Consider the following 13,856-nt stretch of genomic DNA (forward strand, 5'->3'; position numbering starts at 1 on the left):
AGAAAATGGTATATTAATACTGTATTCAATGCACGCTTGCAATTCAAAAAACAGACAATTGGCAAATGACAGTGCAATTAGATAAAACAACTCCAAATATTTATAAAGGGTTCCCCAGCAAATAATTAGTTACATGTATCTGAACCTACAACTACACTTTTGATGGCGCTACCAACGACTAAACTACTAACTTGTTAATAGTGATAAACATTAAAAGAGTCGAAAACTTAAAATATAATAACTTCTCCAAGAAGACAAAGTAATAAGCAGAGCTACGGTAAAAAGATTTGTCAACAAATATAATATTATAAATATATATTAACATTCAATAAAACTTACATATGGTTTATAAACAAAACTTCTTGGTTGAATACTATTGCTTGCGTAGAAAACTGGAAGGAGTGATTGTCAATATTATGCTTTCATGTAGTAAGATATTATTAATAAGGCTTCTCAACGGTACCCGCTATAATATCTCCTCGAAATTTCCACTTTGGGAACCAGTTCCTTCCAGATTGCATTATATATTGTTGAGCTGTGCGGACGGCTGGAGACAACTGAGCCACATTTTCTTGATCTCTACTAATAACTTTCTCCATCAACTGACGGATGCCTCGAACTCTCACGATGTATCCGGCAGCATCGTTCACATGTCCGGAAACATCCAGAACATCGTCACTGCGTTTAATCAGACCAGAAGGATAGAAAAAGCCAGTCAAGATAGTTTGGTTGCGGATGATTGGTAGTCGTCTTATCCATGTTTGATTGTAGAAGATGTTGCTACTCGCATACACGAGACGCCACGGCTTAACAGAGAGGACGAGGATATTGGAGTTGTAAAGGCTATAGTCCAATCGGGGTGAGGTTGTCACGAGGACATTGTGTCCCACACTGATATAGTACGGGTACTTATAGAGCACCCAAGGAGTTCCTCCTCGCAGATGGTCACTAGTGTAGACGAATGGATTGGCGGCAGACCCCTCCTGTTTGTAGATGAACTTGCAAGCAGCCGTTTCACGGTCACACTTCATAACTCTCAGAGGGTCTAAACTGTATGTATAGTAGAGCTCACCGTCTATGTCTAAGGGAATCCAGTTGATTTCTGTTCTCAACAGTTTGGTGTTTAAAGTGAGTTTTTTCTTTATGTGTCTGTCCATGTCATATAAGTGTAATCGGCCAGATATTTGATTATTGAATGTCGGGTCCACAAGCCAAGTGTGAAAAGATAGATAGGTAGAGTTGCCCACCGAGAATAACCTAAAATTCACATGAGACTTTATTGCTGGTGAGCAATCGTTGAGCAGTTAGTAAATAAACTTTAAAAAATTACATACTGCAAGTTGATTTAACGCTGCGCAACTAGCTAGACCAATGATAATAAAGCAATCAATATGCTACAGATTGGAAGCAGGAAAAATATACCTCTTCAGTTTATTAGTGCCAGACATTCATAGATCTTTAAAAGCTAACTGAGCATATTAATACCAAATACAGCAGACATAATATTCAAAGAAACAGCAATATGTAACTATTTTTAAATTCATCAACAAATTGATAATTGTTAAATAAAAAGCAAATTTATGATTTACAAACTGAAATACAAACTTTGAACACAGTTATACTAGCACGAAATAACACAGAGAGCGTGAGCAGACGTAAAGCTGTGCTGGCAGATTCTTTGGAATGAAGTGGCAAGAATGCTTACTGTGGCAAATTATTGCGGAACATTCTAGATCACCAAGAAAGGCTTTGAACTTTTACTAACAGTAGAATATTTAGGAAAAGTTCGTGGAAAACAGCTGCCAAAAACTCAAACCCTGCAGATCAGTTGAAGAATAGTGCATCTGATAGCAAAGGAAGAGTTGTCATCTCATGAAACATGAACTGTTAAACTTGAAACCTGAAGTGGTTTGTGAATTGCTAACATCAGATCTGTTGTCAAAGCTATGTTCACGTCAATATATGCATGTATTTATATATATATACTTTTAATGGGCAGTCCATAACTATTTTTACATGCGGTGCCACAAATAGAAAAATAAAAAGAAAGGTATTGAAAAGAAAAGGTTTAAAAAGAAAAGGTATAAAAATAAAGGTATCAAAAGAAAGGAAGGTTAGTTACTTAAGGATTTATTTTACTGGAACTGATAGTTATTCCTTAATGAGCTCTAATAAACTTCATAGTTAAGTAGGTCTAAATGGCGATAAACATTCTCACCGATTCATAAACATTATAATTCAGTATCAAATAAATGCTGTATTAAATATGAAGACAAGTTAAACTTTTATCTTTTGGTTTTTGATAACTTGAATATCGGTTATTAGTTACAGGTCATTAATTTTAATTACACTGTAAACGTTGAAAGACAAAGAATAATACACTAATATCTATCCAGCATGTATCGCTGGACTTACTACAATTCTGTAAACACTCGCAAGGCAGTTTCCAAGGCCGTGTGAGTTTATAAGTTTTCACTCAACCATTAAGTTTTTTGTGAGAACTGATATTTTAATGTAGCATGGTGAGGTATTGACCATCCATCGGTATGACAAGAACTATAATTTTATATAATAGGACTAGAATGACCTGATAGTAGGTCAGTTGTTACAGAGAGCCTGTTGGACTGTTGCCATGGCATGACTTACGACAATACTTGAGAGAATAATCGGGCCAGAAGATCTGTATCACTAATGATGGTGTCAAGATGTAACATGGGCCACTCCCTAATGAAAAATCTCAAGGCAAACCATTATAATTTTATAACAGGGCCTACCTGGGGTCCATTGGGCCATCACTTTTATATGTAAAAGCGGCATTTGTTGTGGTCGGCAGCCCCATAATGCTGCCCGTTTTGAGAGGGTTGTAGTCCTCATCCATTTGCAGAGAGTAGAGGTAGTTCTCCTGCCATGTGTTCCTCCACTCGTATACCATATTGGTCAGGTTCTTTCCTGCACACAAGAAGCAGTTCAAAATTATCGTATCCAAGGAAACAGCGGTTGTAGAGACAGTTGTCAAGTTGAATGAAATGAAATTGATGAAATTAATGAAATTGGTAACCCAGAGAACCGGTACATGTTTAGTGCAACAATTTTAAATAGATATAGTTGTACCACGCATTTTACACATTCTGATCTCTCAGCATCTGGCGACCTGACTGAAAACCGTCAGCGATCAACATTCAGTCACTCTAAGATAGTTGAACTTTTTTCTCACATGAACTAGGCATTGGCCTAGTTCATGTGAGAAAAAAGTCTCCAATGAAACCTACCATCTAGATGCTAACCCCTCACCTACATGTAGCTATATTCAGCATGGTTCTGAACACCATTACTTTCTCGCAAATAATCGACTGATAGCATAGGTCTAGCTTTATCCAATCGAGAGGCTGCAAAAGCTTAACTACAATTATATCAATCCTCTCTTCTCGCAGGTTAATGAAACCGAACATTGCTTGATTGCCATGAAACCTTAACAGATTGGCTCAAACAAATCTTGGTATAAGGTTTGGTAGGAAGGTCATTCTCTTGTGAACTAAGCATTAGGCTGTTTCTATCAAAGACAATTCTTCACCGCAGACTGTCAAACGCCAAGGGTGAAGTTGGGTGGATACCATGTAGATGGTTCACAAAAATTTTAAATGTTAACTTCAAGGATAGTTGGAGCGCAATTAGTCATTGAGCCAAGCTAAATTTAGAACAGACACTGGCAGCAAGTAGATTAAAGAATGCTGAATATGACGAAGAAAAGCTCTGCAAAGTATAAAACTCTATATTATTGCTTCTACATACAGAGAGGAAGAGAAAGATAGAGAGAGAGAGAGAGAGAGAGAGAGAGAGAGAGGGAGAGAGAGAGAGAAAGAGAGAGAGAGAGGGAGAGGGAGAGAGAGAGAGAGAGGGGGAGAGAGAGAGGGAGAGAGGGAGGGAGGGAGAGGGAGAGAGAGAGAGAGAGAAAGAGAGAGAGAGGGAGAGGGAGAGAGAGAGGGGGAGAGAGAGAGGGAGAGGGAGAGAGGGAGAGGGAGGGAGGGAGAGGGAGAGAGAGAGAGAGGGAGGGAGGGAGGGAGAGAGAGAGAGAGACGGAGAGAGAGAGGGAGAGGGAGGGAGAGAGAGAGATAGAGTGAAATATAGATAGAGAGAGAGAAAGAAAGAGATAGAGTGAAATATAGAGAGCTGTAGAGAGCTGTAGAGAGATATAGAGAGACAGAAAAAGAGAGAGAGAAAAAGTGGTAGTAATCGTACACTAACCATTGAAAAACAATCGATGAATAGAGAATAGATAATAGTAGAATTGTCTATTTTAAGAGAAATTGTAATAAACGGAATCATATAGTAAGAATTATTGTTAGTCTAAATGCTGATGCTCTAGGGCACCAGGTTTGATAAAGAAGATTGTGCCTATGTTTTAGGGACTAAGCATTGAATATGTTTTCGTTACAGTGCTTTATATAAAATTGCCTTCGCTCAGTAATTATGGCTTCGCTGCTTGTACATTGACCAAAAGTTGCACATTTCAAGCCATTTTTATTTATCCTTTTCTATTCGTCTTAGTAACAAAAAGGAACTGTCACAATGATGGCCTTATCGCTCCTGGTAACTTGCCAAAAATATAAAGCACCGTCTACTGCACACCTGCACAATACTTATAGAATTAGCCAATGAGATGCAGGAGATGCGAAACAAATGCTAATACGTATGCTAAAGGTAGTAGTGATGTCATTAAACTAAGCCCCTTGGTGGGAAACATCAGGATGCTTATCCACCCCTTAAAACTTGTCAATCCATCAAGACTTGGAAATTAACTAGGTAAATTTATTTTTGTTAAATTGCAGTGCCATCATTTAAAGAAGAATTAGCAGTAACGAGTCATTATTTTATACTTTCTACAATTGAACTAGCCAGCAGAACAGCCGGCGGAAAACACACTAGGGGCTGCATAGTACGATTCCTTCAAGTTTAGTGAAGGTAAACAGAACTCTGCATGAATAACACATTTTAAAGCTTTTTGTATATTTAAAGGAGACCTTTGAAATATTTTTAATTATGAGCAGATCGTATACAAAACTATTAAAAACTGTATGTGAAGATCACAAAAGGTTTCGGGCAAAACTATTAAAAACTGTATGTGAAGATCACAAAAGGTTTCGGGTAAAGGAAAGACTGCATGTATAATTCTATTTTAAACTATTCTATTTTTAACTTCTTTTGTTGTCCATCACCTTAAAAAAATTCGACTTTCATGTAAAGTTTTGTTTTAGTTATAAAGCTGCTGATCAGACGGCGAACTTTTTATTGCACAAACATTTAATTTTTTTATTCAGTAATGGAATGATGGTTAGGTTAAAGATTTCAAAATGATTAATACTTTGCAACATTCCATGAAGAGCTATTTTCAGAGTTCAAAGTACTTAATAGCAAAACCATAAAATTACTCATTAATAATGTGGCACACGCCTGTCATGTTTGCAGATGTGCATCAGCATCCATCAAACGCCTATCAGCTCTGCACGAGTCATTTTTACTCATCACAATAATGATGCCTCCAGCAAGTCAGCAATGACAAACATATCGATGCAATAGGATGAGAGTGTGGAAGCCTACAAGGAGGGCTTTTATTAAAGTTGGACGTAATATTATGTCATAACTCTAATTAGAATGGCTTATCCTGCCTATTTAATATTTATCCCTGATTATGGCCAACAGTTTTGACAGATACTGCGATATCGTCTGTCATGCGAATCTAGGGTGTTACACTTCTTGGAATGGTCTGATTCATTTTTCGAAAATTTTTCTTACCAGCGAGTTTATAGCGGGTGGACATCTTCTCATACTGTGAAAGCCATATCCTAATAATCAGCTCTACCCCTCCATCTCGCTTCACCATTGCCGGCAGCGTCGCGTGAAACTTACACTCTCCATATTCATCATTGAATATCTGTTTCACATGCTCCTCCACTTTGGCTGATAATGATTTCACCTTCAACATAGAAGCTGTTATGTGACTACCAAAGCATTTGTGTGTATTATTGTTGTAGATCTTATATCATATTATTGTTGTAGATTTTATATCATATTATTGTTGTAGATTTTATATCATATTATTGTTTTAGATCTTGTATCATATTATTGTTGTAAATCTTATATCATATTATTGTTGTAAATCTTATATCATATTATTGTTATAGATATTATATCATAAACTGAAACTCAATTTATTAGTTGCAAGTTCGCAATTGTCTAACATCTTATACCTTATATACCACAGGTACCGGTATATTACATGTATATAGCTGGACACTCAACATACGATACAAAAACTTTGAATGCTATCAACACAGCACCACTGGAAGCTGAGAGCAACGATTTTGGCTAACACCTGCAATTTGTGTCGCTACGAAACATATTTTGAAAAACTTTTAAATTCTTATTTGTGAGACATGATGAACATGATGAACTGGAAAAGCCTGAAGACTTCATAACATGGATTAGATAACTCTCAAAGTAGCTGATGAAATTCATACAGTAGACAAATTATTTTCTATGACAACCTTGAATTTATACCACCATAGCATTGCATAACTCTCAGGCTATCAACAAGAGAAAAACAAGAGCTATGGTGTCTAGGAATTGCGGTGAATAATTAGTGGGTGACGGAGGAATATCGGTGACTAGGGGGTTTCTCAATTCCTTAGTGGTTATTCACAGACTATTTGTAGTGACTCATCACGTTTTGTTGCGTATTTCCTCAGCCTTTATTTGCCTACTTTGTCATGTAGTATGACATACAATGTAATAATCCGATATGAATCATTTACTTTTACAATTTTTTAACTTATTAGTTGCTCATTTTTCAATCCTGACAAAAGATAGCCAATCGAGCGAAAGTCATAAATATAAGAAAGTTTCTATTTTTAGATGACAGGGGGCTACGCAGGTCTGCTAATCATAAGCCTGCTCATCATAGGCCTGCGCGTAGGCGGATGTTTGGGGTACTGCACTCTTATCTTCGAGTACAAACTAACAAAGCAGTACAAGAAGCAGAATTAGTTGTGCCAAGTTTAAATGAAAAAGAGCTTTTATGCCAACACGAAAAGAATCGCAAGTGATAACAAGTATCCACGGTAACAATGAAGATTGAAACGCAATATTTTGTAAGCTGATGTATTATATGGAAGCTTTTTTGCCAATCAAGTAAACTGCTCATTTAGACGGTCAAACAGTTTCAACATAAAAAAATTTACTTTGAATATCTCATGCTTGTTTTTTGTGTTTTCAATATTTCTATTTTGTATTGCGGATGTATTGCTAGTGCGCAGTACATTTTTACATTTATTTAAAAAATATATCTACGATGTTTAAAGAGTGGAATGATTTTATTCTGTTAGTAGCTACCTTCATCTCCAATAAATGCAGACATTGAAAGGCATCGAATACAGTAACCCTATAACAAGTTAGTAACAAAATCGTAAGACTGACAAAACTAGATCTGTTAAATTGAGTCTTAGTTTGGTAAGTTTGTACATGTACTACACCCACCACTGTTATAGTAATGCCTGTCTCAAACTCCTCTGGATAGACAGTAGATATCTTTGTAGCGTTGTTGAAAACTAGCCCGGGCAGCATGAGCCTGCTTGGAAACTCTCCATCTGGTAGCGGTTGATCTTGTTCTTCAGGCATCCACATCTCGTCGGTTGCAGCTGCAGAGGGTGTCAGAGGTGTCTCCGCCTCGATCCGCAGCAGTTGTGGATTCTCAGCAAAACCTGACCGATCAAACTCTCCACTCAAGGTTATCAGAAACAGCATAGAGCCTCCAAACACTAATAGTATTGGAGTCAGCTGACGTAAATACATCCTGAACTGTGTGGACATCTTTTTTCACAGCTCAGACTGTCCTGTAGTTTGGTCGCCACTGAATCAATAATCCTAAAAGATTATCAGAGTAAAGCTTACAAGCGTGTGATTGCGTGAGCTATGGCTGTGAGATAGAGGAGCGAGACCAGACGTGCGGAAGGATAATGAGCGTGCGGATTAATGAGTGTGACTAAGGATTAGTATGATTACGTTTGATTGTCATTGTTGCTGCGGTAACCGTCTTTGTGTGTTGGAGCTTACCGTGTTCTGATGAGGTAAGTGTTCTTTATGCTCAAGTATTGCCTAACAATATCTAATTGGTCAAATATTCTATGAGAAATCTGGGTAGTTATAAAAATTTGGGAAAACAAAAAAAAACAAGTCGAGGCAGGAGCTTAATGTGTGACGTACTCTGTAATAAAATGCCCTGCAAATGCATTTAATAATATTTTTATGAACGTTATTGGGCATAAATAGCTATAATACCATAGTTATAGGTGTAGCTAGCCTGCAAGACCATATATAGCTTTGGGTTTAACTACCTGTAATCTGTTATTCATTTTAGGTTTGTCATAAGATCGTTCTCCAAGACAGAGGTAAGATGAGCTATGCACAGCCTTCATAATCAACTGAGCACAATTGCTGACGGTGACTTGTCAGCACGGTAATATTGGGAGGCCTTTCAAGCATACATAAACGAGCGAGCGAAGTTAAATCACAAAAATAAAGTAGTAGTCACAAATCAAATGTGTTAAAGTTATTATTGGCATTTTAATAGTTGTATTACTAAGGCTGGTTTTAAAGGTGCGGTTGATAAACTTCACAGTTATTCATCCAGAATATAATTACAGGCGTGACTATATGGTATGAAGAAGAGAGCCAGGTGCTCCAACTCACTAGACGTATTAATGTCGTAATCTGTAGCAACAGATTCAGGCTGTAGTACTTGACAACTACGCTAAAGTGATCTTTAGCAGACACACTATACCAAGGTGATCTTTAGCAGACACGCTATACCAAGGTGATCTTTAGCAGACATGCTATACCAAGGTAGTCTGTAGCAGACATGCTATACCAAGGTGATCTTTAGCAGACACGCTATACCAAGGTGGTCTGTAGCAGACATGCTATACCAAGGTAGTCTGTAGCAGACACGCTATACCAAGGTAGTCTGTAGCAGACACGCTATACCAAGGTGGTCTGTAGCAGACACGCTATACCAAGGTGGTCTGTAGCAGACACACTATACCAAGGTGGTCTGTAGCAGACACGCTATACCAAGGTGGTCTGTAGCAACTCCTGATGATTCACGGCATGTCACGCTTGCACAAGATATGCCTCATTCTGGCATCTTTAGTCACTAAGAGATAGCTCAAAAGCCTCCTCAATTATGTTATGCATAATTCATTGTAGTTTATTTTAGTAACAGGATGATGAATTAGTGTGGTTAATGTGGAGGAGTTCTGGCAAATGAAAAAAGGAGAATGTTTTTGCGCGGGTTGATTTGTACAAGTGCTGTAAAAATAGGATAAATACTTTGCAGAATAAGATTTTATTGTCAGCGGTGTTCCGATGCATGAAACTGATGAAAAGTTCTTACATCAATAATCATGGTGATGCTGACATGTAGTCACTCCGCTGTCTTCTACCGCTGAACAGAAGGTTTGTTCAACAAATGTCAACAAAAAGCAATTGCCTGAGTAGGTAATAGGTTATTCACCATCAATTAGAGTTTTACAAATCCTCAGACTTACACTTACCCTAACAGACTTACTCTGCAACTAGCTGAAGTTGGTGACTTGTTACTCCACCTTTACCTAAGCATGAGCACTGACCCACAACCAAACAAGGCTTAAAACTCACTACCCTCAATCAGTTGAAGCAAAGGAGGCTAAGAAGCTGTTGATGAGTTACTTTTCTGCTATAATTTATCAGCATCTCTTAGTTCTACCTCTGTTTAACCTCTGTTGTTTCAAGCCGTCCTAGTTCTAGATATTATCTTCAGTTCAGTATGCTTTAGATCCAGATTTATTTTTAAAAAATTGAGTTATTTGAAGTTTTTATCGTCATGTGTCACATACTTTTGAGAAAGAATGCAATTGATGTAATGGATGGCTTTAAGATTATCAGACAAGTGTGAGCTACAGTGTCTCAATAGAGACAATTAACACCCACAGTTTCTGTGTCATAGAGCTGTTTAAAATCTTGTTTGATTTCTTTGGATTTTTTCAATAAATAGAAATACATATCTATTGATAAAGTTTATTTTGTCTTTTAAAAATTTGTTTTACGCTTTAAAACTCTGAACTGTCAAAAGCTGCCGAGTACATTGCATGATGCTTAAGGGCAGCATTCCCTAAAACACTACTGTTACTTATTTGAACTCACTATCTGTATACCTGATGGCCCCAACTACTCAGTTCCAACAAAGGGTTTGCTAGGTAATAGGTATATATAATTGTATGTACCATAGAAATAATAAACCCTCATTATATCTATGGTATGTACAGAATCCCAAATCTTAGACTATCAGACTACAAACCACACACATCGCGCTCTTAACACCAAATCTAATTCAACATATTATTTACATACATGTACATATATATATACGGTATAAATTATATATATATACATACATATACCGGCAACAACCAACTCCAATGAGTTGCTACTAAAAATTGCTAAGATCTTGAGTCGAGAGCTTAAACTCCTGGGTCTCTGGTAGCAAACTCAAGTTTGAGCAAACATTACCACCCACTTGAGTTAAACGGGAGTGAGAAAAAAACATTAACGTTGGAAACACTAGTTTCATAAGGAATAAGAACACAATACCCTGAATAAGTGTGTATTATAGTATTATATAGCATTACTATTATATTATTATATAAAGTAGAGTGAATTATAGTATGACATAAAATATCAAGAGCACTTAGCCGTTAGTCAATCACTAAATATTTGTTTCAAATAAATAAAGATCTGTTTTTATCTAATGATAACTTCAGAAAGCTTATGAGAGCAAATCTATATCTGCCTGATACAAATTTGTAGTGATTGTATAACAGCTAAGCATTCCTAATATTCTACTATATATTCATGTATATATAGAATTCTCAAGCAAATAAAATGGTAATATATCTATGTATATCTGTTACAGTACTTTTTCTAATTGCTTCCACCCTCTACCACTTTACAGCTTAAAGTTTATCATCTACGTAAGTTCTCTGGATACTGTTTAAACATACCTATAGCGTAATATGAGTGCTGCACTTACCGCAAGGTCAGATAATGGCGATGAGAGACAGCTCCGCTGGCATGCACTGCGACTGAAGAAGACTGTTGTTAAAATGCAACAGCTGATCAGAAGACATTACCATTACTCTACCAGATCTGTTGAGAGATACAAGAGCGAAAGCTGATTCGATAAACGGATTATAGAACGCTTCAGTAGCCTGGCTTGTTAAATGGGATATTGGCCTAATCCTCTTGGTTGGCATTGACGACTAATATTAGGATGACCGTGGACCAGCCTGACACTTCTATTAGCAGAAAGAGATCTTACGACTTACTTCAATCATGTCCGATGTTATACTGTTACACTAAGAGGTCGACCTTTCTCTTTGTCTTCAATTAGTATAAGGCGTTACCTGATCAAACGTCTCCTGTGTTACCATGGTTAGTATAAAATGCTCATTCAAAATGCTTACACAGGCAATGGTACTTGCTAAAAAGGGAAATAGATAATTCAACACATTTTAGTATTGAAAGCATATGTACATATAGCTGCAAAGGTTTTTCATGTTCATATACCACATGAAAAGGACTTTTTGCACTTTCATTATCTTTGTAATTCTTTGCTGATGAGAACAGCTGAAGATACATAAAAGAGGATAACAATAACAGGATATTTGCGCCAAAAACCTGTCTTCTTAGGTTTGGAAAACCAAAATGTAAGAACCTATTATTTGATCTATGTTATCATGACTGCTGAGTAACTGCCTTAATAAGTTACTAAAGTTCTGAGTTCTGCAAGGGTATTTAAGCATATAGAATTATAATGGCTTATAATATATTTAATAGGTTTTAGATTTATATAGGCGCACTTTATTCTGCACGTAGATGCGGAAAATAACAATACGATGACAAGAGACGAGTGTTTTCCTGAAACACAGTAAACACATCGTGACAAATGTTACATAGATGCCAATGCGTGTGGGGATTCAAGTGAGAACAGCAAAAGAGAAACTCAATTTAAACATGCGTTCACGAACAGTAAATTTCTGAATACAGGTATTGTCGTTTATTATTGGTATCAAATTTTGACAAAAAATTTGAAACTCCTCAGTAAGCATCTGTGAAGTGCAGTAATGAACCTTTTTATAATTGTTGCTACCCAGAGTAGTAGTACACCCTTCGGTATGCAGCAACTCAAGTATTTGATATTTCTCACAGCAACTAAAGTATTTGATTATCTTTACAGCAACTCAAATATTTGATTATCCTCACAGCAACTCAAGTATTTGATTATTCTCACAGCAACTCAAGTATTTGATTATTCTCACAGCTACTCAAGTATTTGATTATCCTCACAGCAACTCAAGTATTTGATTATCCTCACAGCAATTCAAGTATTTGATTATTCTCACAGCAACTCAAGTATCTGATTATCCTCACAGCAATTCAAGTATCTGATTATCTTTACAGCAACTCAAGTATTTGATTATCTTTACAGCAACTCAAGTATTTGATTTTCCTCACAGCGACTCAAGTATTTGATTATCCTCACAGCAATTCAAGTATTTGATTATTCTCACAGCAACTCAAGTATCTGATTATCCTCACAACAACTCAAGTATCTGATTATCTTTAGAGCAACTCAAGTATTTGATTATCTTTACAGCAACTCAAGTATTTGATTATCTTTACAGCAACTCAAGTATCTGACTATCCTCACAGCAACTCAAGTATCTGATTATCCTCACAGCTACTCAAGTATTTGATTATTCTCACAGCAACTCAAGTATTTGATTATCTTTACAGCAACTCAAGTATCTAATTATCTTTACAGCAACTCAAGTATTTGATTATCTTTACAGCAACTCAAGTATTTGATTATCTTTACAGCAACTCAAGTATCTCATTATCCTCACAGCAATTCAAGTATCTGATTATCTTCTCAGCAACTCAAGTATTTGATTATCCTCAAAGCAACTCAACTATTTGGTTATTCTCACATCAACTCAAATATTTGATTATCCTCACAGCAACTCAAGTATTTGATTATCTTCACAGCAACTCAAGTATTTGATTATCTTTACCGCAACTCAAGTATCTGATTCTTTTCTCAGCAACCCAAGTCTCTGGTTTTTTTTGCAGAAAACAAATTTGAGGTTATTTGGAATAATACTTTGATCACAATGTAACGGTAAAAGCTTACACTCATTTGTTTAAAGCATTAGTTTAAAAAAGTATGGTACAGAGAGTACAACACAATTTTTTCATAATGCACCCAATAACCCAGGGCGGTACACTGCTGGTATTGAAAGCTTCTTTAAGGTTACGCAAAATAAATTTTAGATGTATCAAGTTCTAACAACATTTTTTTCATGGCAACTCTTATTCTTCCTTTTTACAACAATTTAAATTTACAACTCTATGAAACTTCCTTTTGCTTTAGCATTTACTAAGACAGCAGAATCTTACCAGTGCTACGAGTTTGTCCGTTTTACGTTTACGTGTTTCCTACACAGCCAATCTTCTATGATTATATTTTTTCAAAAATGCTTCAACAAAATACTTTTGTTTAACTGCCAGCTAAGTGGCAAAATATTTGAAAAACAGGAACGATTGATAAGTTAGCTTTCAAAAATAGCCTGAAATTGTCTATGATAAATACTTGATGTTTCATACATATATATGATATGCATGTATATGATCTCATGACAAAAGACATTAGTTGAAACAAACAATGGATCTGATTTTATCATGCTCATTTTTCTAAAGATTGTAAT

General features: G+C 36.3%; 1 protein-coding gene across 1 annotated transcript; it reads right to left on the minus strand.

The window, feature by feature from the left end:
- On the minus strand, positions 1 to 7,845 carry LOC137391394 (uncharacterized). Its single transcript, XM_068077856.1, has 4 exons — positions 7,531 to 7,845; positions 5,791 to 5,971; positions 2,775 to 2,949; positions 1 to 1,257 (listed from the first exon to the last, which is right to left on the minus strand). The coding sequence occupies exons 1-4, from the start codon at positions 7,843 to 7,845 to the stop codon at positions 441 to 443; spliced, it is 1,488 nt and encodes a 495-aa protein (XP_067933957.1). The 3' UTR covers positions 1 to 440.
- Between the last annotated feature and the right edge of the window lie 6,011 nt (positions 7,846 to 13,856).

The sequence above is a fragment of the Watersipora subatra genome, chromosome 1, assembly GCF_963576615.1.
Source record: "Watersipora subatra chromosome 1, tzWatSuba1.1, whole genome shotgun sequence".
Classification (NCBI taxonomy): domain Eukaryota; kingdom Metazoa; phylum Bryozoa; class Gymnolaemata; order Cheilostomatida; family Watersiporidae; genus Watersipora; species Watersipora subatra.